General features: G+C 35.5%; 1 protein-coding gene across 13 annotated transcripts in view; it reads left to right on the forward strand.

The window, feature by feature from the left end:
* CDC42BPA (CDC42 binding protein kinase alpha) overlaps nt 1-25,046 on the forward strand; it is a 320,248-nt gene that overhangs the window by 111,949 nt on the left and 183,253 nt on the right. For all 13 annotated transcript variants that reach the window (XM_036865565.1, XM_036865615.1, XM_036865588.1 and 10 more), the window contains exons 4-5: nt 607-702; nt 14,724-14,872. In XM_036865565.1, coding sequence (XP_036721460.1) covers nt 607-702; nt 14,724-14,872 — 245 coding nt within the window. The remainder of the gene's footprint in view (nt 1-606; nt 703-14,723; nt 14,873-25,046) is intronic.

Here is a 25,046-nt window from a genome sequence, read left to right on the forward strand (position 1 = left end):
ACAATGGAATACCACAGCAATTAAAAGGTAAACAGCCATTATTGAGTAAAAAGGGATCTCGTTGCAAAGGGATAGATGAAATTACACTATTCATGGAAGTTTTCAAAACACAAAACAATTCTATTGTTTTTGGACACATACATGTGTAATAAAGCATGTGATGGGAAGAATATATACTAACTTCAGATTATTCATTTTCTCAGAGGGAGAAGGGACAGGAATGCTCTAGGAATAGGAAGGCTGCAACTTGTATCATATTTTCTTAATAACAAAAAGATCAGAAGTAAATATGACAAAATGTTGACATTTATATTATCTAGATGGTAGATTGGACCATGGTTGTTAAATAATTCTGTGTATTTTTCTGATTTTTTTGAACTACAACAGTATTTTTAAATATAAAATACTTTTAAGTGAACTGTTCCAGTTGTTCAATTTCTGAGGGTTCTTTGAAACTTGACTTATTGGAAAGTCATATAATATTAGATGTATTCCCTTTTCAGAACAGAAAGTGTAATAAATATTTTAAGCAATTGTTTGCATAATATATTTCCTAGTTTTACATGAAGTATTCTTTATGTAAAAAAATGTTTTTTTCCTTTTCAGACAGCATGTTTTCGTGAAGAAAGGGATGTGTTAGTGAATGGAGACAATAAATGGATTACAACTTTGCATTATGCTTTCCAAGATGACAATAACTTAGTAAGAATCATTTTTTATATGTTTCTATATCCTTATTAATTTTTTATTGGCAGAATTTAGCATTATTTTCTCTTAAGCATTATTTAAATATAAATGTTATTAGAAAACCACTGAATTTCAGAGTATAAGTTGTTTATTTTGATATGTGATTTCTTTCCCTGGGTAATTCAATACCTTTCCGTTGGAATTTTTTATGTTTCTTAATAAACACGTCAAAACTAAATCCAAACAGATTTACATTCTGTAAAAGGTCAGGATTTTTTTCCATGATTTTCTCAAGGTATCTTATTTGTAGTATTCTATTACTATTTAGAATTTTACATATTTTTCAAAGTTGTCATGTGTTACTTTTAAGTAGAGCCATATTTAAAATCTAGGCTGTGTCTTAATTTTATATTAACATCATGAACCACTTGACAAAAGAAGTTGGGAAAGAGCTTGGAGGAAAATCAAACTGTTAGAAGCACTACCAATTGAAGATTGAAGAGATGAACAAGTAAATAGGAAAATAGGTGACATCTGTCACAGTCGAGTGTACAACTCCTTGGCCTGTTGTTCAAAGCTCTTCATTTTCTGACCCCAGTTTTTATTTCAAGATTTATTTTTTAGCATACATGTGTTGAGTTCCTGCTTTTTGCCAGCTACTACTACTATGTACTGGGATATAAAAATTAATAAGACATTTTTCATTAATTTGATAGATATTTATTGGACATGTGCTGTGTGCTAGGCATTGTTCTTTAGATTCTAGAGACTCAGTAGTGAATAAGACAGACAAAGGATCTCTTTTCTTATTCTTACATTCTTGTGAGGGGAACCAGACAAGGAATTCACAGTCAAGTAAATAATATTTTCACATTGTTTCATATAAGAAAAATATAACATTTATTCAAAGGTATGAAGTCAATAAGGGCTCTTCTAAGACAAATGTACATTTGCTAAACCAAGAAGGGAGAAGAGGTGGAGATGGCTTGGTGAGCATGGAGATTTGAAGCCACCTGTTATGTTCCTCTTGATGAAGGATAGAAAAAGAGGCTTGGGGATGAGGGAGGAGAGATGAGAGAGTCACATAATATAGCACCTTATACGTTATGGTAAGGAAATTAGACTTTTACAGTCATGAGTTTCAAAAACAAATATTTTTTTGATCATGGAACTCTAGTGTGTGTGTTTTGTAAAATGACATTATATCTGAAAGCCTATACAATGAAGCATATAGAAACACAACTGCCCTGGCTGATCTCTTAGCTTCCTCCTTCCACTTTCCTTCATGCTTTCTCAGGGTTCTTTCACAGAGCAAGTTTGGAAGCTGCTGTTTTGGGACTGTAGAAGGGTTTGTGACAGGAAAGGACTGAGGTTGTTTGAGGGATGAGAGGAAGGCTAGTGTGATTATGATAAGGAGGGGAGAGAGGTGTAAAATGAGGCTTCCAGAGTGTAGGCCATGCAGTAGAGTTCGAATTTTATTCTAATTTCCAGGAGGGTTTTAAGGATAGTGTGATAATCAGTTTTATATTTTATATAGAACATCCTAGCAGCAGTGTTAAGGATGGATTTCAGGGGGCAAAACTAGAGAGACTAGTTAGGAGACAATGTTCAGGTGACAGATAATGAGGGATTGAATAAAGGTGACAGTGGGAGGGGATGGTTTCAGGTACTATTTAAGAAGTAAAATAATTAGAACTTGTTGTGCTTGAGTGAGTGTCAGTGGAGGAGAGAGGAGTCAAAATGATTCCCAGCTTTCTGGTGTCTGACCTGTGGGATTCAGTGGTTGGTAGGTGATGAATTGAGTTGGGGAATATAGGAGGAAGAGAAAATTTAAAGTAGGTGGGAAGATGATTAGTTTAATTTGATATATGTTGGATTTGAATTGTCATGTGATCCATTTAATGGGTTAGATATGTAAGTCTGGTGTTTCTGAGAGTGTCTTGGAGTTCTTATAGATGAGATTTTGGCAAATTGTGGCCTGCAGCTCAAATCTGGCTCACCACCTATTTTCGTACAGCCTGCAAGCTAAGAATTGTTTTTACATTTTTAAGTAGTTGGAAAAAATCAAAAGAAGAATATTTTATGACATGTGAATATTATATAAAGTTCAAATTTCAGTGTTCATAAAGTTTTATTGACACACAGCCATGCCCATTGATTTATGTATCATCTATGGCTGCTTTGTGGCAGAGTTGACTAGTTGTGATGGAGATTGGCACTGTGACAGAGGGTAACACACTGTATATGTTACTCATTGCTTTGCACTAAGTCAGACTACAAAGTGCAGTGACAGTTATAACTTGATAGCATTTCAATTTATAACTTGATAGCATTTCAAGTGCTATATCATGACGTTTTATTATTTTTAAAATTAACAGTGCATATGCCTCATGTCAAAGTAAGAAAAGTAGACTTTTCAGTATCATGCTTTTAAGGCACAATAGAGTGTAGATTATTTTGTTAATGAATTAAATTACAGCATAGTGTTTATTGCACAACTACACTTCATTTGTACTAATAGAATACAATAAATGTCTACATTGCCAAACCGAGCACTCATCACAACATTCCTAACTCACAGGAAAGGAGCAGTCAGAAAAGTTAGAAAATTTAAAACAATATCTTATCACAGCAGAATTTTTTCACAAAATAAAAAATGAAAATGAGGCTGCAACTGTAGTAAGTTCCTGAGTGGCTCATTTACTAGCCAAGCAAGGAAAGCCATTTACCAATCTTGAGTTAATTAAATCATGTTTGATTTCAGCAGCCAAAGAAATGTGTCCACAGAAAATAAACTTGTCTAAGACTGTGAGCCTTTTGGTGAGAACAGTTGCTTCAAGAATCCAGGACAATGGGAGCAGCATCAATGGTGGATTTTAAAACCAGGGAAATAATCATTTCCTGTCACATTGAGAGGGTTTCTTTGACTCTTGAGTTGAAAGATGGTGCTGATTCCGCTCAGTCCTTGTTACTTGAGGAGTCAGTGTTTGAAATAGCTGAGGAATTAGCCTCTGTGAATATCTTGTGTAGAATCATTACAGTCATATTATTTTCAAAGAAGTTGAGAAAACACTGATTTGGTACAACCTGAATTGGAATCTGCTAAAACATAATACAATTGAGAGTGGTAAAAATATGTATGAGCAGGAAAAGGCTTATTTCAACAGATTTACAAGTCATATGAAAATATTAGTTGCTTAAAGCATGTAGATGTTGTCTTATTAATCAGCAGGTAGTTTGCAGCAAATATTTGAATCTATCATGTGTTGAACCAGTAGTATCAACGTTGCGCTTCATTCAGTTTTTTGGAAACAACTATTATCATTTCCATGGATTTTTATCAGAAATCAAAGCTAAACATTCTTGCTGTACCATACAGCCATTCACTGGTTTTGCAGTGGTAACGTTTTATTGCGATATTTTGAACAAAGGACCGATTGAAATATTTCTGAACAAAAAACCCCACCCTCAACCATTACTATGAAGTATTGAAAAGGCTTGGAAATTAGCTTTTCCTGTAGACTTCATATGTTTTAAAAATAAATTTAAAATAAAATTACAAGGCAAAACAACACTTATATGCAAAACTATGCTATGGTGAAGTCATTTTGACAACTGACATTGTTTGAATCATAAGTAATGTCAAGCTGCTGTATCTACTTCCCATGCTGTCAAAAGTAAAAAGGAGTGAGATCTCCATTTCCACATAGATTTGCAGCCGATAGATCTTTTGAGCTCAAACTACAGTTCTAGCAGCAATTTTTGGAACTTGATGCAAGTGCAAAGGAAATGTTTGTAGTTCAGCATCCATTTAACTGGGCAGTTGAGAACTTCCACCTAAATTTCAGTTAGAAGTGGTTAATCTGCAGTAATGACATACTTATACCCAAGAATCAGGAGAAAATTTTAATAGCATTCTATAAATGCATTTCAAGTAGAGGAATATGCTCAATCAAAATTATATACTCATGAATTGATATGAGTATTTGGCAGTACCTATCTTTGTGAATAGAGTTTCACAGATGAAATATGTAGAATCTCAATACAGATCAGCATTTGCAGATTCACATTTGCAGTAGGTTTTTGATGATAGGGAATACTAACTTTGAGCCCCAGTTAAGTAAACTGTTCTATTCCCCTCTCCCCACAAAAGAATTACATTTTCTCATTAGTAGTCCATGTTACAAAAATTGTATTCAATTATCATTATTTTGCATTTTGCTAATGAAATGTGTGGAAATTTGTTGTCTCTCTTATTATGTATGTACCTATATAATATCCTTGATTTTGCCTCTTGGCCTGCCAAGCCTAAAGTATTTACTCTCTGGTCCTTTACAGGAAAACTTGGCCAACGCCTTTTGTAGATAACAGTGAATACAAGGAGTAAATGAGAATCACTGAGCAGTGCTTGTAAAATGAGAAAACAAGTTTGCCTAGAGAAATCGGAGATAGGGCACCCCAAGAAGTAGAAAACTAGTGGAAATGGTCAGAGCAAGAAAGAGAATCAAAATACTGCACCATGGAAACTGAAAGGAGAGTTGGTAGAGAAAACCATTAATAGTGTTAAATATAATATAGTGGTAAATAAAAAGATATGACTGGAAATATTGTGCCTGCCCAAATTATCTGTTTCAGCCTCAGTGGAGGGAATACCCTCCATTCTTTTTTTTTTTTTTTTTAAAGTTTAATTTTATTTATTTATTTATTTATTTATTTATGGCTGTGTTGGGTCTTCGTTTCTGTGCGAGGGCTTTCTCCAGCTGTGGCAAGCGGGGGCCACTCTTCATCGCGGTGCGCGGGCCTCTCACTATCGCGGCCTCTCCTGCTGCGGAGCACAGGCTCCAGACGCGCAGGCTCAGTAGTTGTGGCTCACGGGCCTAGCCGCTCCGCGGCATGTGGGATCTTCCCAGACCAGGGCTCGAACCCGTGTCCCCTGCATTGGCAGGCAGACTCTCAACCACTGCGCCACCAGGGAAGCCCACCCTCCATTCTTGAGCATTCTCTGTACTCTTTTACTTTTTGTCTTTGTTTGTATTGTCCATGATATCTTTCAACTAGTGCCACTCCTTCCTCTTCCTGCCACTAGTCCTGTTGAAGTCTAGCTAATACTTTAGAATTGTACTCAAATTCTACATCTTAACAGTATTTCCAGAATTCCCAATTTGAATTAATCTTTCTTATTTCATTTTAGCTTTACATTTTTTAGTACTGCTATTATATGATTAACCTATGTATATATACATCTTTGATTTTTTTGGTACAACTTAAAAAATTTTTTTTTTTTTGAAATTTTTAATTATTTAATTAATTATTTATTTTTGCCTGCGCTGGGGTCCTCGCTGCCTCTTGTGGGCCCTTTCCAGCCACGGCGAGCGGGGGCCACCCATTGCGGTGGTCTTTCCCGTTGGGGAGCCTGGGCCCCATGCGCGGAGGCCTCAGCAGTTGTGGTGCACGGGCCTAGCCGCCCCGCATCATGTGGGACCCTCCCGGATCAGGGCCCGAACCCTTGTCCCCCGCACCGGCAGGCAGACTCCCAACCACTGCGCCACCAGGGAAGCCCAAAAATTTTTAAATAGATGACACGAACCCTGCTATCTTTAGCTAAAATATAATTAGAGGTTAATGTAACTTAGTAGCTGTGAAGTTTATCTGATTTCAGGCCAGGTTCAGGTGTTCAAACAGGGTCATTACTTGTCTTTTTATCCCGTACATGCTTCCAGAGTATAAAAGTGTTTTTCAAACTTCAAATTGTGAGTCATAAAATCAATTTAGTAGGTTACACCAGCATTTAAAAAATTAAATAGACTAGAAAATGACAGAGTTCAAATAGTAAGAGTAAATATTGTTTTATGACATTTCTTTTATAATGGTTACTGAATAATCATATAAACCATATTATTTTTGTGGGTTATAGTCAGAATTGTTTAAAAGTCATAACATAGAGCTTTGCACATCTTAGTTGCTCAGCTGTTAAATTGAATGGAATATTTGACTTGAATTTACCATACTTATATGAAATTTTAGGGATGAATGTATCAGTACAAATATAATCTGCATAGATTTGTCAGCAAAATTAAGAGTAAATCAAACACATGCCAATTATTTGCTTAGCAAAATTATAACAGTTTATCATGATGACTTTTCAAAAGTTTTTGGATAAGGACTAAAATCCACTATGACAATGAATTCTACGGTAGATACATATAACACTGTATATTTATGGATTGCTTAAAAATCTACATTTTGCTATAAGTATAGAAATATATATAGATACAGAAATAAAATGTCCAAATGCCAAATTTTATATAGCAAAATTTTGCCTAATTTTCAATGAATAAAAGCCTGACTTATCATTCTCTCTCCTCTGAGTTATTTAGTCTTATCTGTGCTCTTTGCATTTGAGATTAGGATTAATATTTCTTTCTCAAAGACATTTCTAAGAAATTGTGTGTAAATATCAACCATTAATTATATTAGAATCAAAATTCCACAATAACTGGAGGAGGACTGAAATACTCTAGTAGTCAGCTCTCCTGTAAACTGCCAGTTTTTCTTTAGTTTAGGGAAACCTTCATGGTATATTAGTCTCAAGAGTCAGAAGTCCTAAATTGTCTTGTTATCATCAAAGATTTTCTTTTGAATATTCATGAAATATAAGAAAATAAAATCATTTAAAAATGTTGACAAACCTTGTTTTAGATACCCAAAAAGAAATTTTATTATACATAGTTATTTTCCAAAATAACTTTTAACCCTAGTAGCCCTAAAGCAGTCAAATAAGTAACATGATTTACAGAGCTATACAATTCAAGGAAGCTGTGGTAAATAATTTGACTTTCATTTGTAATATGCTCAAATATCACTATAGCCAGTTTATGAAAAAATATATGGTCATAGCATATGTGCATTTTATTTGTTTAGGAAGAACTTGCATAATTTAATGAATGATATTAAGATGTGATTAGAACATTTTTTCCTTAAGAAAAACTCATTAAATACAAACCTACTTAGTTGCATCTATATGGACACATAAACTTCTTATCACTTAGATATCATTTAGAATATTACAAATCAATGAAAATTTCTTTTTTCCTCACATTTTCTTATTCACTGTTTCCTATTATTTTATGTTTGAGGAAGAAAAAAACAGATAGGAAAATATTTAAAGCAAAAATTTTGCTTTTTGAATTAGCATTTGTAAACTGATTAGAGGGTGAAAGATATTTAAATATTAAATTGTAATTAGTCATATGAACTTTACATTCTTTACAGGAATCCAGTTTGTGCTGGAGATAGAAATTATTAGAAAGGTATTTTTGTAAGAGTGAAAAAAAAGGGCTAGGAGGGATAAATAAAAGGTGGGGCTCTAAGGATTGACTATTAATCTCTTCATGTGACAGTAAGATGACTAAAGGAGTTTGGTATTCTCCGTAAGAAGACTTCTAAAAGCATATCTGTTCTGTGAAATGTCTTTTCTCTGGACACAATCTATTTATTGTATGTTTTCACATGCTTTAGCATTCTTTCCTTGGAATGTAGTTCCTTAAAAAGCACAAACTTTGAATTAGAGATTTTTTAGAAATTCAGAGTTGGAAATTTTCTGATGTGTATATCTACACCTAGAAATCTGTGTATTTTGGAGGGATACAAGATTTCTGAGGACTCAGCCTGTATCCTTAATTTCTTATTTGTTATTCTGGTGCTTAGCACATACTCTTTTATGTCATGGATATTGTCAGCTTTTTTATTGAACACTGACTTTCTTTAATTTGAGTAAGAAGGAAACTGATCAAAGATCAAGAACTCTGAGTTCTGGCTTTCCTACTCTTTAATGTAATGTTTGGGCAAATCATTTATCTTTACTGTCTCTTATTACATAGCCATAAAGCAGGAATAACAGTTATGATCCCGATCTCCAGTATAGGGACATTATACAAATATTCCTGCACCCTCATTCTATAACTCCTACTTCCTGGAGAAAATGAAAGCCATTGATTACTCAAGCATGAACTTTCTTAACTTTCTGTGCTCTGACCTCAGCATTTCCTTTCATCCTTCCCCCGTATACAAATTTATCCATATTTGGGCCTGTTCTTATCTTTTTTCTCAGTGTGGATGAGGTATATCTTTATATTTAGGATTATTCCTATCAACCTTTCCCTTTGACTCCATCACCTTTGGCCTTTTGCAGAACTTTACTCCATTGGTCAACTTCGATTTGACTAGATCTTTTCCTCTCTACAATACAGAGATCTATATACATTAAAAAGTTAATAGTCCTTACCTTCATCTTTCATTTCACCCTCTTGAGGTAACTAATGTTAACTTTGCTATATCCTTTCATTTTTTACGCTTTGTATAATTGAATGTTTGTGTGTGTATGTATATTTTCTTCCTTTTTATAAAAATGGGATTACAAAGTATATATTACTCTGCAGCTTGCTGTTGTTGCTTAAAATATCTCATGGGCATATATATTTAATTTTTCTTTTGGGCAACAGTATCATATTTCATAGAATGGATATGTTGAATGGATCCATTTAACAGTTTTCTTGTTGATCTCTATTCATATTTTCTTATTTGTTCCAGTTATCAACAGTGCTGTCCAGTAAACAGACTTGCCCATATGCCTTACACATTGGAGCTTTGATTTTAATTGACTATATTCCTAAGTGTGGAAATGCTAGATCAAGGGGTATGCACCTTTTAAAATTCAGTAGATACTGTGAAATTACTTTCCCAAATAGTTGCAGTTTATCACCTTCCAAAAAAGCAGTGTTGTTTTAAGTCACTTTCTCCAAAACATAATGATCATTTTGCTAATCTAATTGGTGAAAGATATCTCTTTGTTGCTTTGGTTTTGACTAGGTATTGGGTTGGCCAACAAGTTCATTCAGTTTTAAGTAAAAATAAAAGACATTTTTCACTTTCACGAAGAACTTTATGGAACAATGTATTCACTAACCGAACGAATTTGTTGGCCAGCCCAATATTAATTGGCTAATTGTGTTTCCTCTTATGTGAGGAAATAGCCTGTTAATAGCCTCAACCTAGTTTTGTTGGATTGCTTGCCCTCTTCTTAACAACTGGTAGGACCTCTTTATGTTAGGATTATTATCTCCTTGACATGTCTTATGAATATTGCCTCTCAGTCTATGGTTTTCTTAAACTTGTTTAAAGACGCTTTTGCCATACTGAGTAATATTTTAAAGGTAGTCTATAAGTAAGAACTTGTCCTGCTGGATATTAAATTTTACTAATTAGTCAATGAGAACAATATGATATTGATATAGAAATAGACAACTGTAGCAGAATAGAGTGCCCAGGAGCAGATCCAAGTGTATTAGCGTCTTAAAATACAATGAGGGGGCATTTCAATTAAACTGGAGGAAAGAATGGAATATTTAACTACTTGTTTTAGATAATTGACTCTCTGTATATAAGAAAATAGTCTTCATACCTTGTATAAAAATAAATTTCAGACAAATGAATGAATGAACCTGATTAAAAGGTTGGGTTCTTTTCCTTTAAGAGCCTGCAGCAATACCCTCTTCTTATCCCTGTCAAAGATTTATATTACACTGAAATTGCCCATTAATTTATGTTTTCTTCTTCATTAGGTTGTAAATACCATGAAGGCAAGAATTATGTCTAATTTATTGTAGTATCTCCATTGCATTAGTATATTGTTAGCAATAGTAGGTTCTTATATATAAATATCTGTGGAATTAGTAAATGAATTTATTTGTCCCTTTCTTGTTCTGGATTCTATTTTCCATTCCCAAGAAAATTATCTACAGAATAAAATATATTATAGAAAGCTATTCACTTTGGTCTTAAACTTGTAGTAGTAATATAGTCGAGAGGCCAGGAGCCTGGGTTAGGATTGTTGGTAGTGGGTAGGGATAGAAGTAGATGGACTTCACAGAGATTTAGTAGGGAGTAGACTCAACAAGACCTTGATAATTTAGTTGAATGTTGTAGTGAACAAAGGAAAAACATAAAAGAATGACTTAGAGACATTCATTGAGATATGTTATAGAGGAAAAGGGGCTTTTTTCCTATGTGAGGTTATTACTTGTTTGCCTTTCTGGATGCATTTTTGTCTCCCTAACACTAAAATCCTATTGCAAGTATAGTTCATTTTCAACTCATTGCTTTTCTCTTGAGAATCTTCTTTTGTGTTTTCTGCTTCTTGCTTCTCCCAATTGCTGAATTCTGTCTTAACTACAGCTACTTTACCTCTGAGGACAAGGTGGGGAAAGAATGTGAGTAGGCAAAGCCAGAGCATTGTTTAGCAGGCAGCAGGAAAGGAAAACTAGGAATATTTATGTATTCATAATTTTTTTATTCTATCTCAAGGATGTTTGTTTACTGTAGGAGAGGTTCAGTAAGGCACACTGAAAGGTTGGAAGTGAAGGGATCCATGGGTTTATTAAGGGAAGCACATAGCAGTATGTGGATGAAAGTAGAAGATAGATGATGACTCAAGGAGCCTAAGTTTTAAATGGTGACCGTGAGTGGCAAAAATGTTGAGATGGTTATTTTTTAGCAGTTTATTGATAGATGGTGTACTCAGACCTTAGGAGTCTGGTATGGCGAGAATAGAGTACACTTTCAAGAGAGGAAAGCCTTTGATGTAGAAGCCTTTGATCTCTTTATCCTCTGGTACCAAAAAAAATCCTGATTGGGACCTAGTAAATGTTTATTGAAGAAATGAGTTATGTTATATGACTTTCTATATATAAATATTAGATTCCAATTTTAATAGTAGACTCTTTTTTTTGTTTGAAAACTTTCTGTGTTTGCTACTATACTCAAAGTACTTCTTTTTAAAGTAAGAGCTGTGGATTTCTTCTCTACATCCATTGCCAATTCTAGCAACATGTTTATGTTAACAAAATTTTATTACATTAAATTATTTTGTTCTAATCTTCTTGACAGAGACTGTTAAACATTAGGCCTAGTAAATATAGCAAGTAAACCATAGACCAGGATTTGAAATACATTGCTGCCCTAACTTTCAAGGATTTAAAACATGAAATAAGTTTCTTTTATTTACAAAATTGCCCATGCTTGTAGTTCTAATGTATAGTAATAAGAATGTGAATTTTCTCAACTCTTTAACTCTTTTTTTAAAATTTAAATTATTTAATTATTTAATTATTTATTTATGGCTGTGTTGGGTCTTTGTTTCTGTGCGAGGGCTTTCTCTAGTTGCGGCAAGTGGGGGCCACTCTTCATCGCGGTGCACAGGCTTCTCATTATCGCGGCCTCTCTTGTTGCAGAGCACAGGCTCCAGACGCGCAGGCTCAGTAATTGTGGCTCACGGGCCTAGTTGCTCCGCGGCATGTGGGAGCTTCCCAGACCAGGGCTCGAACCCGTGTCCCCTGCATTGGCAGGCAGATTCTCAACCACTGTGCCACCAGGGAAGCCCAAAACTCTTTAACTCTTAATGTCAATAAGATATTACTTGGTAATATCCTTGAAATAATGACTCCATTCTGTAATAAAATCACCTGAACTTTAAGACATTATAACTGACATTCTAAATATATTCTATTTACTAACCATCATGCTAAGTGCTAGACTCTGAAGAAGGTATCATTATTGTAGTTATATAGATGAGAAAGTAAAGTAACAAAGAAATTAAGTAATTTTTCAAAAGCCACGTATAACCCATAGTCAGAATTTGAATACAGGTCTCTCTGACTACAAAGTCCATCTTTCCACTATGTCTAGTTTTCACGCACTGTACGACATGACATGACATGACATAACATAATATACACAGGTATATGTAATACATGTTTATAAAGCAATCCAGAAAATAACAAAAAGCTATGACATAGTCTGTAATCTAACAACCCAGAGATAATTGCTGTCAATATTTTGGTGTATACTCCTTGTTTTTTCTTTTTTGGTATACACACACTGTAAAGGAACACTCTGCTGTTTTTATTTACACTACACACAGTACTCTCTGCACAGTACTTCACTTCTGACATTAGATGTGTGGGTTTTCCACACATCAACCAATTCTCCCACACTAGCTGGGTGTCCTATAATTTAACTCAATTCTGATACTATCTAACTGGAGATAGCATCAGATCTCACAGGTTGAGGGTTCAGTCCTGCAAGATGGCCCCCCATACTTCCCAGTCCAAAGTCCATGTTGTTACTTGTGCTTCTGACCTACAGGCTATAGATCAGAGATTTCCACCACCCCCTCCTCTGATTCAGTTGCTTTTCTAGAGCAGCTCACAGAACTCAGGAACAGCCCAATGAAAGAGATGTGTAGGGCAGGTATGAGGAAAGGGGCACGGAGCTTCATGCCCTCTCCAAGAATGTACCACTCTCCCAGCACCTCCACTTGTTTGCCAACCTGGGCACTATCTAAACCCCATGCTGGTTTTTTATGAAGGCTTCATTACTTGAGCATGATTGATTAAATAATTGGCCATTGATTTTTTTTTTTAATTGAAGTATAGTTGATTTACAATGTTGTGTTAGTTTCTGGTGTACAGCAAAGTGATTCAGTTATACATATATATATACATATTCTTTTCTATTATGATTTATTATAGAATATTGAGTATAGTTCTCTGTGCTGTACAGTAGGACCTTGTTGTTTATCTATTTTATGTATAGTAGTTTGTATCTGCTAATCCCAGACTCATAAGTTATCCTTCTCCCACCCCCTTTCCCCTTTGGTAACTATAAGTTTGTTTTCTATGTCTGTGAGTCTGTTTCTGTTTTGAACATAAGTTCATTTGTGTTACATTTTAGATTCTATATATAAGTGCTATCTTGTGGTATTTGTTTTTCTCTTTCTGACTTACTTCACTTAGTATGATAATCTCTAGGTCCAGCCATGTTGCTGCAAATGGCATTATTTTATTCTTTTTTATGGCTTAGTGGTATTCCATTGTATATATATACCACATCTTCTTTATCCATTCATCTGTCAGTGGACATTTAGGTTGCTTCCATGTCTTAGCTATTGTAAATAGTGCTGCTATGAACATTGGGGTACATGTATCTTTTTGAATTAGAGTTTTCTCCAGATACAAGCCCAGGAGTGGGATTGTTGGATCATATGGCCGTTGATGATTGATTCAACTTCCAGTCCCTTTCCCTGGAGGTCGGGGGTTGGGGGGTGAGGGTGTGAGACTGAAAGTTCCAATACCCTAATCTTGGTTGGTTCCCTGGCAACCAGCTCCCATCCTTAGGTTTCCTAGGGGTTTTCCAAAAGTCACCTCATTAACATAAACTTAGGTGTGGTTGAAAGGGACTTGTTATAAATAACAAAAGACACCTTTATCTTGTCACTTAGGAAATTCCAATGGTTTTAAGGAACTCTCTGTTCTATTCCAAAAAATACATATTTCTTACTATAAATCACAGTATCACACACACATACCCGTAAGAGTCCCTATCTAAAATTAGTTGGCTTCTGTTTATGTATACTTAAGAAAAGTCCATTCTGATACTTGCACAGTATCAGAAATGGGAAGAGAAACATATGGTGAGAATTGCTATATATTTTATATGCCAGTGGCTTCCAAATGCTGATCCAAGTGCTGGTCATAATAAAGTTGTTATTGGTTCAAGATGAAATAAGGAAAATGTAGTGAGATGAAGATGAATTTATTCAACGTAAATGACTGTCTTATTCTGAGTTTTAAAAATTTATTTGGAGAATTTAAATGTTTATTCTTCTATGAAATGTTGGTAAAACTGTGGTCTGTTGTTGTAGTTGATGATGATGTTACTTTTCCATATTTTTACTTTGCAAAAAACAACAACAAAGCAATGTTAATCCTATATTGTTTCCTGCCCCAGTTTTTAGAAGATTTATTAACTGCTTTATGAAATTTTCAGGACTTATAAGTGACTGCTGCCGATCATCTTACCCAGCTCCTTGTTAATTAACAACAAAAGTATTTGATCCAGTGCTATTTGACCTTGGTTTACATTAGATACATTGTTTTTTCACCCTTATTTATTGAGTACATTTTATTTTTCATTCTCAGTACCTGGTTATGGATTATTATGTTGGTGGGGATTTGCTTACTCTACTAAGCAAATTTGAAGATAGATTGCCTGAAGATATGGCTCGATTTTACTTGGCTGAGATGGTGATAGCAATTGATTCAGTTCATCAACTGCATTATGTACACAGGTGAGTAAGATGCAGTGAAGGAGCAGATTGTATAAATGTCAAAAGAGATGTTTCTGTAAGAAAGTGGTGATTTTGATGGCCATGGAATAATTTCTTCTTTGTAAACTGTTTGACGGGTATAATGATTTATTTAAAAAATTTCCTACAAATGTGTTATTTTGTATACCGTTTAAGATGGAATGAAGAAAAAGCAGGCCATTTACAAAATGATTTTTGTGTAGGATTGTTCTTATGCCTGTTGACACATATTAAATATCTCTGTCTATGTAAACATCTAATAATAATTTATGTGTAGTAAAAAATGTTAAAACTTATTGGATGGTTTAAAAGGCAGTCTCACATTTTAAAAAGAAAGAACGTAGGAAATCCTCACAAAGTTACTGGTGAATTAATCACTCAAACGAGAAAATCTTTGGGTTGTGCAAAATGTGAGAAAGAGTAAAGAGATGCTAAGGAGAAGCAGGAAAGGGAAGGGATCCTGGCATGTTGGAAAGAAACAACCATTTTCTAAGACCATAGTTTGCATGCATCAGAATCATATGGAGGGCTGTTAAAACTCCAGAGTTTCTGATTGCGTAGGTTGGATGGGTCTGGGGACTTGGCATCTCTAACACCTTCCCAGGTGATGCTGAGGCTCCTGCCCCTGCTGGTCTAGTGACCTCACTTGTGATAACTTAGGCTCCAAGACAGCAATGGCTGTTTCTTTTTGAGTTGTGGGTAATGAGAGTAATCTCTGTGAAGAGCAAGAATGTTGGAAGAAGAAAAATTTACTGTTTCAGAGTTGGTTTTTTTTAAGATTTGGGTATCTTATGCTGATTGATTTAATTAGTAGTAAAGTTTTAGGACATTATTAAAAGAAGAATATTTTGGTTAAAAAATTTTGTATTTTTCAGATCTCAGTTTGACTTTTCCTATTCACATGCTTTTCTCTATCGATATCTGATAGTCACAAATTTTCTTGAAAGCAAAAACATGAACATACTTTGAAAACTGTAAAGCACAATGCAGTTTTTAAGATGGTATTGTTGTCTCAAGAGTGAATTATTTGGATGAGAAGCTAACGTGCTGTTTTGTTGCTTAAGCAGTAAGCCAAGATCCTAGCTGAGGACTGTCATTTAAAAATACTTTAAAAAATCACTTCATTGAACAGTTAAAGAATGCTAGTCTTAGACTCGTGGAGTTTAGAGAAACCTTACTCAGTTCACATCTAAATTCGCAACAAGGACTGATTATTTCTGAAGATAATTCATCTAGATTAGAGATAGTAAATATGAGGTATTTCTGTTACCCTCCCTTCTGCCAGGCTGTGACAAATATTCTTAACTGATCACAGGACTCCTTCCCACTGACTATATATGCAGTCTTATAATTCTTCTCAACACAGCATTCTGGGTAACAACTATCTTTCCGATATTGAAATGTGGATTGTAATCCATTTCAGCCCTGAGTGCTGCTTGAGTACCTCTAATTTTACAAGGTACTTAATGTTAAATGAATCCTATTTATTCCATTGTTGGACCGCTCCAATGTTATAGAATTTTACTTTATGTTAAGCTGAATTTCTTTTTCTCTTAATCATTGGTCCTACTTTTGCCTTCAGAGCCACATATAATAATCTAGTTTATCTTATAGTCATCATGCCTTCTGAAGTCATCTCTTCTTTAGGTTAAACATCTATACATTTATAGTGTCTCTTATCAAAATTGACATACACATTTTCTCTCCCACTGTCTCACACATGTGTACACACACACACACACACACACACACACACACACTCTTAGCCTGTGACCACTCCCACACCTCTTCTCCCTCCCTTCTTGTCTTTCCTTTTGCCTGTCAGTGGACATGTTCTGATGCATCGATGCGCTTCTTAAAATGTGATTCCCATTTTCTGGATAGAATATTTTCAGCAAATGCTTTACTGAGGAAATATGTATTGAGTCCTCTTTTATAAATAGCATTGTGCTAAACTATGTGAAATTTTAAGTAAGTATAGCATACAGTCCTGACACTGAAGATGCTTCCAGTCTGTGTGGGGACACAAAACACAAGACATAAATAAAAATTTTGTTTAGAGTAGTGAAGATTTTTTTAAAGATAAAAACAAGCTTATTTTAAAGTGTATATGGAAAGGCAACAACTAAAGTAGCTAAAATGATTTTGAAAAAGGAGAATAAATTAGGAAGAATCACTCTACCTGATATTAAGACTTAACTATATCACTGTCTTAAGCTTAAGCAAGACTCTGGTAATGGTGGAGGAATAAACGCATAGATCACTAGACAAGATAGAGGACCCAGACAGAGACTAACACAAATAACTCCCAATTGATTTTGACAAAGTTGCAAAAGCAGTTCAGTGGAGGAAACATAGTCTTCAACAATCGGGCTAGAATAATAGGCAAAAAAAACCAAACTTCCCTAAACCTCACACAAATACAAAAAAATAATTCAAAATGGATCATTGGTTTAAATGTATGGTGTAAAAGTATAAAAGTTTTAGAAGAAAACATTGGAGAACATCTTCTGGACTTTGGGTTTGGTAAGGAGTTTTTAGATACGACACCAAAAACCTGGTCCCTAAAACAAAAACTAGTGAAGTGGACTTCATCAAAATTAAAAACGTGTTCTACATATGATTCTGGTAAGAAGATAAAAAGGCAAGCTATAGAAGGGGAGAAAATATTTGCAAACCACATATCTGACGAAGGCCTTATATGTAGAATATGTTAAAAATACCTCTCAAAACAAAATTTAAAAATCTTGAACAATCCAATTATAAAATGGGCAAAAGACATGAACGGACATTTCACCCAAGGGGAGATAGAGATGTCAACTAAGCACATGAAAAGATGTTCAACATCATTAGCCATTAGAAAAATGCAGATTAAAACTACAATGGGATATCAAAGAGAAGGTATTAGAATAGCTAAAATAAAAAGTAGTGATAATACTAAATGCTGATATGCAGAGAAAGTAGCTCTCTCACACATTGCTGATAAGAATGTGTACAGCTACTCTGGAAAAGAGTTTGAAAGTTAAAAAAAAAATTAAACATGTACTTACTGTGTGACCCAGCAATTACATTTTAAGGTATTTATCCCAGAAAAATTAAAACTTATATTCACAGAAGAACCTGTACATGAATGTTCATAGCAGCTTTATTTGTAATAGCAAAATGCTGGAAACAGCCTAGGTGCCCTTCAGTGGGTGATGGTTGAACAAACTCTGGTATATCCATGTAATGGATTATTACTCAACAATAAAAAGGAATGAATTACTGATGCATGCAGCAACCTGGATGGACCTTAAGGGCATTATGCTTAGTGAAAAGAACTAAAACTCAAAATGTTACATATTGTATGATTCCATTTATGTAACATTCTTGAAATACCAAAACTACAGAGATAGAGGACAGATTAATGGTTTCCAGGGGAGAGGGGCAGGGAAGAGTGTGGGGAGTGAGAGGGAATATAAAAAGGCAACATGAGGGAATTCCCTAGTGGTCCAGTGCTTAAGACACCACGCTTCCACTGCAGGGGACATGGGTTCGATCCCTGGTCAAGGAACTAAGAACCCACATGCTGTGCTGCGTGGCCAAAAAGGCAGCAAGAGGGAGTTCTTTTTTGTGGTGATGGAACAGTTGTGTATCTTGATTGTGGTAGCAGTTACACAAATCTGTGAGTGGGATAAAATTGCATGGAACTACATACACATACACGAAGGTTGAAACAAAGGATGGAAACTGACTAAGGTCTATAATCTAACATTAATGTACAGGTGTCGGTTTCCTTATTTTACTATTGTGCTACAGCTCTAATATGTTATAGGGAGTAAGGGGGGGAGCTGGGTAGAAGGGTACATGGGACTCATTGTACTGTTTTTGCAATTTGCTTTGAGTCTGCAATAATTTCAAAATAATAAGATTTTAAGGAAAAAAGGAATTTGATTACTTGCTCTTCTGAAGTCTGGAAACCAAACCCAAGAAATTCTTTATGTTACATATGCAATTCTTATAAACTTTGGTGAACTCCTCAAGACTGACAGATTTGCCTAGGCTCCTGGCCTGCCAGGAAGTGATTTTTCTTACCGCCTGTAAGGCTGGTACCTGAAATTCAAGTATGTGGGTGCCATTAACATATAGATGATACGCAAATCATGGGATAAGCTGAGTTCACTCTGTGAAACAGAGTCAGTATTGAAGAGGATCCAGGACTGAGCCCTGAAGAGCTCCAGTTTTTGGAGACTGGGTGGAGTAGGAATAGTCAAGGAAGCAAACTAAGAAGGAACAGCCAGAGGTTAGGAGGAAAATAATTAGAGTGTAGATAAAGGTGGCTTATGGGAAATAAAAGTAAATCATCTTTCCCTTTATATTTAATTACATTAATGTCCTAGGTGACACATTTCAAGCAAACATTTAATAATCTCTTTTTCCTGTGGATATTTCTGTCCCGGGTGTTGGAGGTGGCAGTGGGGGCAGCTGTAAGATATCCCTTGCTTTTATGTTAAGTAATATAATATGCTCTTTACTTTCAATTTATTGTCTTTTGAAAGAAGATGTTTAACAAAATACTTATGCTTCATAGTTGTGCCCAACTTGGACAAATTTTTAATTTTGTAAATTCATTCATCATCAAAGTTTTGTTCAATCAGTACTGTTTTCCCAGTGTTCTAACTACTTTCTTGGGTGAGACAACAGAAATGAAAGAAATACCCCCTCATTTTGAGAAGCTATGTGGATAAATTTAACTGTAATAATAGAGAGCAATTAAATGATGACAAAACCAGGTTAAAAAAAGTAGTAAAGTTGTATACTAAACATTGTGGAGGTGTAAAATAAAAGAATAAATAAGTTAGGCGAACAAGTGAATCAGGAAGACCTCTTGGAAAAAGCCATGTATGTGATAGGAAGAAGACATTTCAAGAGATTGAATTAGCTTAACTAAGGAAGGAGAACCAAAGTAAACACGATACACAGAGAATGACCATTAAGGTTCAGAAGTAATATATTATCATTATTTTAATGTTAAAGATAGCACTTGAATACTTAGAAAAATACAACACAGGTTACTCTTGAACAATGTGGGAGTTAGGATGCCGACACTCAATGCAGTTGAAAATCCACCTATAACTTTATAGTCTGCCCTCTGTATCCTTAGTTCCACCCTTATCCTTGGTTCCGCTATATTTGAGGTTCCTCCATCTGTAATATTTACTATTTTAAAAAGGTCATGTGTAAGTAGACCCACCCAGTTCAAACCAAATGTTGTTCAAGGGTCAACTGTATCAAAAAATATCAGCATTATAAAAGCATGTCCATTTTTCCCTATGCTTTTAACAAAATGGTTTTTTCCCCCCTGCATTTATTGAAATGCTATTTTGGCAGTCATAAAATATCTTCTTTTCAGTCATCTCTCAATTCAGATTTTAGACTTTGCCATAGGTGCACTTTAATTTTCACCTTAAAGTTTGAAATGCCAGCATTTCCATTTTTTATTTGCTGAATAAGCAGTTTGCATTTTCAGGGTATGTCCTCTCTTTTCAATCATTTATTTGCTTACATGCAAAATTTGTGAATAGAGGTTATTTCTAACAACTACACAGCATCATTGGGTGTATCTGACTCAGGTTGATTAAAGTGTGTGCCAAATACTGGGTTATGGTAAAGTAGCCCTAATTATAGGTTGAAAAAAACCCCAACTTATTTCTAAATAAATATGCTAAAACTAAACTCAGCAGTAGACTTTGTGTTCAAGTTGTCAGCTACAACTTCAAAAATGCTAATAATGAAAGACACACAATCCCACTAGAACAACAATCTAATTGATTGATCTAATTACAAATATTGTGTTTGATTTTCTTGCGGTTTAGTTTCAGATGACAAAAATGGAAAGATGAGGACTCTTATGGTGTTTTTCAGTACCATATAGATACTCTACATAGATAATCAAAATGTCACCTGCTGATACCCTGTGTCCTTCAGGGACTAAGCTCTTACCTTGATTTCTGTTTCTAGTGTAGTTTTCTATAACACCATTTTAAGAGTACTGCACATTTTGCCTCCAAACTAGAAGTACCTTGCTAGAAACTACTTTGATTGAGAAGGGAAGGTCTTTGATGGTTGGCAGATTGTTCTGTTACAAACATCAATGATATTATAAAGTATACAACACTTTAAGGTTGTTTACTTCTAGAGAGAATTAGATATGTGTACATAATCTGCAGAGATAATTTCCTTTATTATGGAGCACTTATCATTTTGCAAAAGGAAAAGAATTTTTTTAAGTTCTTAGTGAAAATAGGTATCCATGTAGTCAGATCATGGTAGACTAAACTTTTAAAGCAGTTTAAAAAAATGGAGAATTCCCTCTCTATTTTAAACCCTTCAAAGGCAATTTAAAAAAATGATATAAAAATCACAAACTTTTGTTGGCTCTACTCATAATTGCACTAGATATTATCTTTGATAATTAACATTTGAAATCATTGTTGTATTGCTGCTTCATATGTTTTTTTTCCAAACTTTTTTCACCCTTAGGAAAGAATGATCTCTGTTTTTTTGTATAACTTGCCAGTGGTATTCAGGGGATCTTTGTAAAAATTGCTGTGAGATTAAATTTATAAATAATCTTCTTTAACAGCTTTATTGAGATATAAATCACATATCATACTAGTCAGTCTTTTAAAGTATACAGTGGTTTTTACTATATTCACAGGTAAGAGCAACTATCACCTCAGTCCATTTTTATATTTAAAAATTTCTTTAATTGAAGTGTAGTTGATTTACAATATTGTATTAGTTTCATGTGTACAAAATAGTGATTCAGAGTTTTTATAGATTATACTCTATTTGTGGTTATTATAAAATATTGGCTGTAGTCCCTGTGCTGTACAATATATCCTTGTAGTTTATTTATTTTATACATAGTAGTTTGTATCTCTTAATCCCCTACCCCTATCTTACCCCCCACCTCCACTGGTAACTACTAGTTTGTTCTCTATATCTGTGAGTCTGTTTCTTTTTTGTTATATTCATTCATTTATTTTTTAGATTCCACATATAAGTGATAACATACAGTATCTGTCTTTCTCTGTCTGACTTAATTCACTAAGCACGATACACTCCAGGTCCATCCATGTTGTTGCAAATGGCAAAATTTCACTCTTTTTAATGGCTGAATAGTATTCCATTTTGTGTGTGTGTGTGTGTGTGTGTGTGTGTGTGTGTGTGTGTGTGTGTGTGTATACCACATCTTTATCCATTCATCTGTTGATAGACAATTAGGTTGTGTCCGTATTTTGGCTGTTGTAAATAATGCTGCTGTGAACATCGGGGTGCATGTATCTTTTCAAATTAGTGTTTTTGTTTTCTTCAGATACATACCCAGGCATGGACTTGCTGGATTATAGGATAGTTCTATTTTTAGCTTTTTGAGGAACATCCACACTGTTTTCCACAGTGGCTGTACCAGTTTACATTCCCGCCAACAGTGTATGAGGGTTCCCTTTTCTCCACATCCTTGCCAACATGTGTTATGTGTGGTCTTTTTGATGTTATCCATCCTGACAGGTGTGAGGTGATTATTTCATTGTGGTTTTAATTTGCATTTCTCTGCTGATTAATGATGTTGAGCATGTCTTTTGTGCCTGTTGGCCATCTGTATGTCTTCTTTGGAAAAATGTGTATTTGGGTCTTATGCCCCCTTTTAAATTGGGTTGTTTGTTTTCTTGATATTGAGTTGTATGAGCTGTTTATATATTTTGGATATTAACCCCTTATTGCTCATATCAGTTTTGGTGAAATATTTTCTCCCATTCAGTAGGTTGTCTTTTCATTCTGTCAAATTTCCTTTGCTGTGCAAATGCTTTTAAATCTAATTAGATCCCATTTGTTTATTTTTGCTTTTATTGCCTTTGCCTTTGCCTTTTGTGTTTCCATACAAATTTTAAGTTGTTCTAGTTCTGTGAAAAATGCCATGGGTATGTGGATAGTGATTGCATTGAATCTGTAGATTGGCTTGCATAATATGGTCATTTTTACGATATTCTTCCACTCCATGAATACAGTATATCTTTCCATCTGTTTGTGTTGTCTTCAGTTTCTTTCATCAATATCTTATAGTTTTCTGAGTACAGGTCTTTTACTGCCTTAGTTAGGTTTATTCCCAGGTATTTAATTCTTCTGATGAGATTGTAAATGGGATTGTTTCCTTAATTTCTCTTTCTGACAGTTTGTTGTTAGTGTATGGAAATGCAACAGATTTCTGTAAATTAATTTTGTATCCTGCAACTTTACCAAATTCATTGATGAGCTCTAGTAGTTTCTTGGTGGTGTTTTTAGGATTTTCTATGTACAGTATCATGTCATCTGCAAAAAGTGACAGTTTTACTTCTTCCCTTCCAATTCAAATCCTTTTTATTTCTTTTTCTTGTCTGATTGCTGTGGCTAGGACTTCTAATATTATATTGAGTAAAAATGGCAAGAGTGGGCATCCTTGTCATGTTCGTGATCTTATGGGAAATGCTTTCAGCTTTTCACCACTGAGTATGATGTTAGCTGTGGACCTATCATATATGGCCTTTATTATGTTGAGGCATATTCCCTCTGTGCCCTCTTTGTGGAGAGTTTTTATTATAAATAGGTGTTGAATTTTGTCAAAAGCTTTTTCTGCATCTATTGAGCTCATCATATGATTTTTGTTCTTCAATTTGTTAATGTGGTATATCACTTTGATTTGCAGATATTGGACCATCCTTGCATCCCTGGGATAAAACCCACTTGACCATGGTATATGATCCTTTTAATGTGTTGCTGGATATGATTAACTAATATTTTGTTGGGAATTTTTATGTCTATGTTCATCAGTGACATTGGCCTGTAGTTTTCTTTTTTTGTGATATTGTTGTCTGGTTTTAGTATCAGGATGATGCTGGGCCTGTAGGATGTAGAGGAAGTGTTCCATCCTCTTCAGTGTTTTGGAATAATTTGAGAAGTGCAGGTGTTAACTCTTCTTTAAATATTTGGTAGAATTCACATGTGAAGACATCTGGTCCTGGACTTTTGTTTGTTGGGAATAAAGAGTTCATTTTGTTTGTTGAGAGAAAGAGTTCATCCTTGAACTCTTTCTTGGGAAGGTTGCCTGTCTACACTTTGCTTAATTCTTCTGGCGTTTTATCTTGTTTCTTCATTTGGAACATGTTCCTCTGTCACCTCAATTTGCCTAATTTGCTGTCTTTGTTTCTATGTATCTGGGAGGTTAGTTATATTTCCCAACCTTGGAGAAGTGGCCTTCTGTAGGAGATGTCCTATGTGACTCCCCTTTGGTCACCAGAGCTATATGCTGTAGTGGTGCCCCTATGTGGGCTGTGTGGATCCTTCTGTTGTGGTGGGCTGAATACTGTGGATGGTCTTGTAGGCATGGTTGGTGGGGTCAGGTCACAAGGCAGCTGGTTGTAGAACTCCAGGGGGCCCCAGGGCTAGTGCTGGCTCGTTGGGTGGGGTCTGGGTCTAGGCAATTCCAGAGCTGTTGCTCACCCACTGGTAGGTGGAGCCAGGTCCTGGGGTTAATGCTGGCCCACTGGTGGGCCGAGCTGGGTCCTGGGGTCTGGCAGCAGAGCTAGAGGTCCCAGAGCTGGTGTCGGACTGCTGTGGATGGGGCTGGCTCCTGACGCAGCTGGCTGTGGGGTACAGGGTGTCCCAAAGCTTGTGTCAGCCTGCTAGTGAGTAGGACTGGATCCTGGGGCTAATAAGCTAGAGGGAGGATTCCAAAATGGTGCTTGCCAGCACTAGTGTCCACGTGGTAGAATGGAGCTCCCCAAATTGGCTGCTGCCAGTGTCTAAGTCCCCAGAGTGAAGTTTCAGTCACTTCCTGCCTCTCCAGGAGACTCTCCAAGATCAGCAGGTAGGTCTGACCCAGGCTCCTTTCAGATTACTGCTTCTGCCCTGGGTCCTGGAGAATGTGAGATTTTGTGTGTGCCCTTTAAGAATAGAATCTGTATTTCCCACAGCCCTCTGGTCTCCCAAAAGTAAGACCCACTGGCCTTCAAGGCTAAACATTCTGGGGGCTCCTCTTCCCAATATGGGACTCCTGGGCTCAGGAGCCCAATGAGGGGCTCAGACCCCTTGCTCCTTGGGGAGAACCTCTGCAATTGTAATTACCCTCCCGTTTGTG

The sequence above is a fragment of the Balaenoptera musculus genome, chromosome 1 (assembly GCF_009873245.2).
Source record: "Balaenoptera musculus isolate JJ_BM4_2016_0621 chromosome 1, mBalMus1.pri.v3, whole genome shotgun sequence".
Classification (NCBI taxonomy): Eukaryota; Metazoa; Chordata; class Mammalia; order Artiodactyla; family Balaenopteridae; genus Balaenoptera; species Balaenoptera musculus.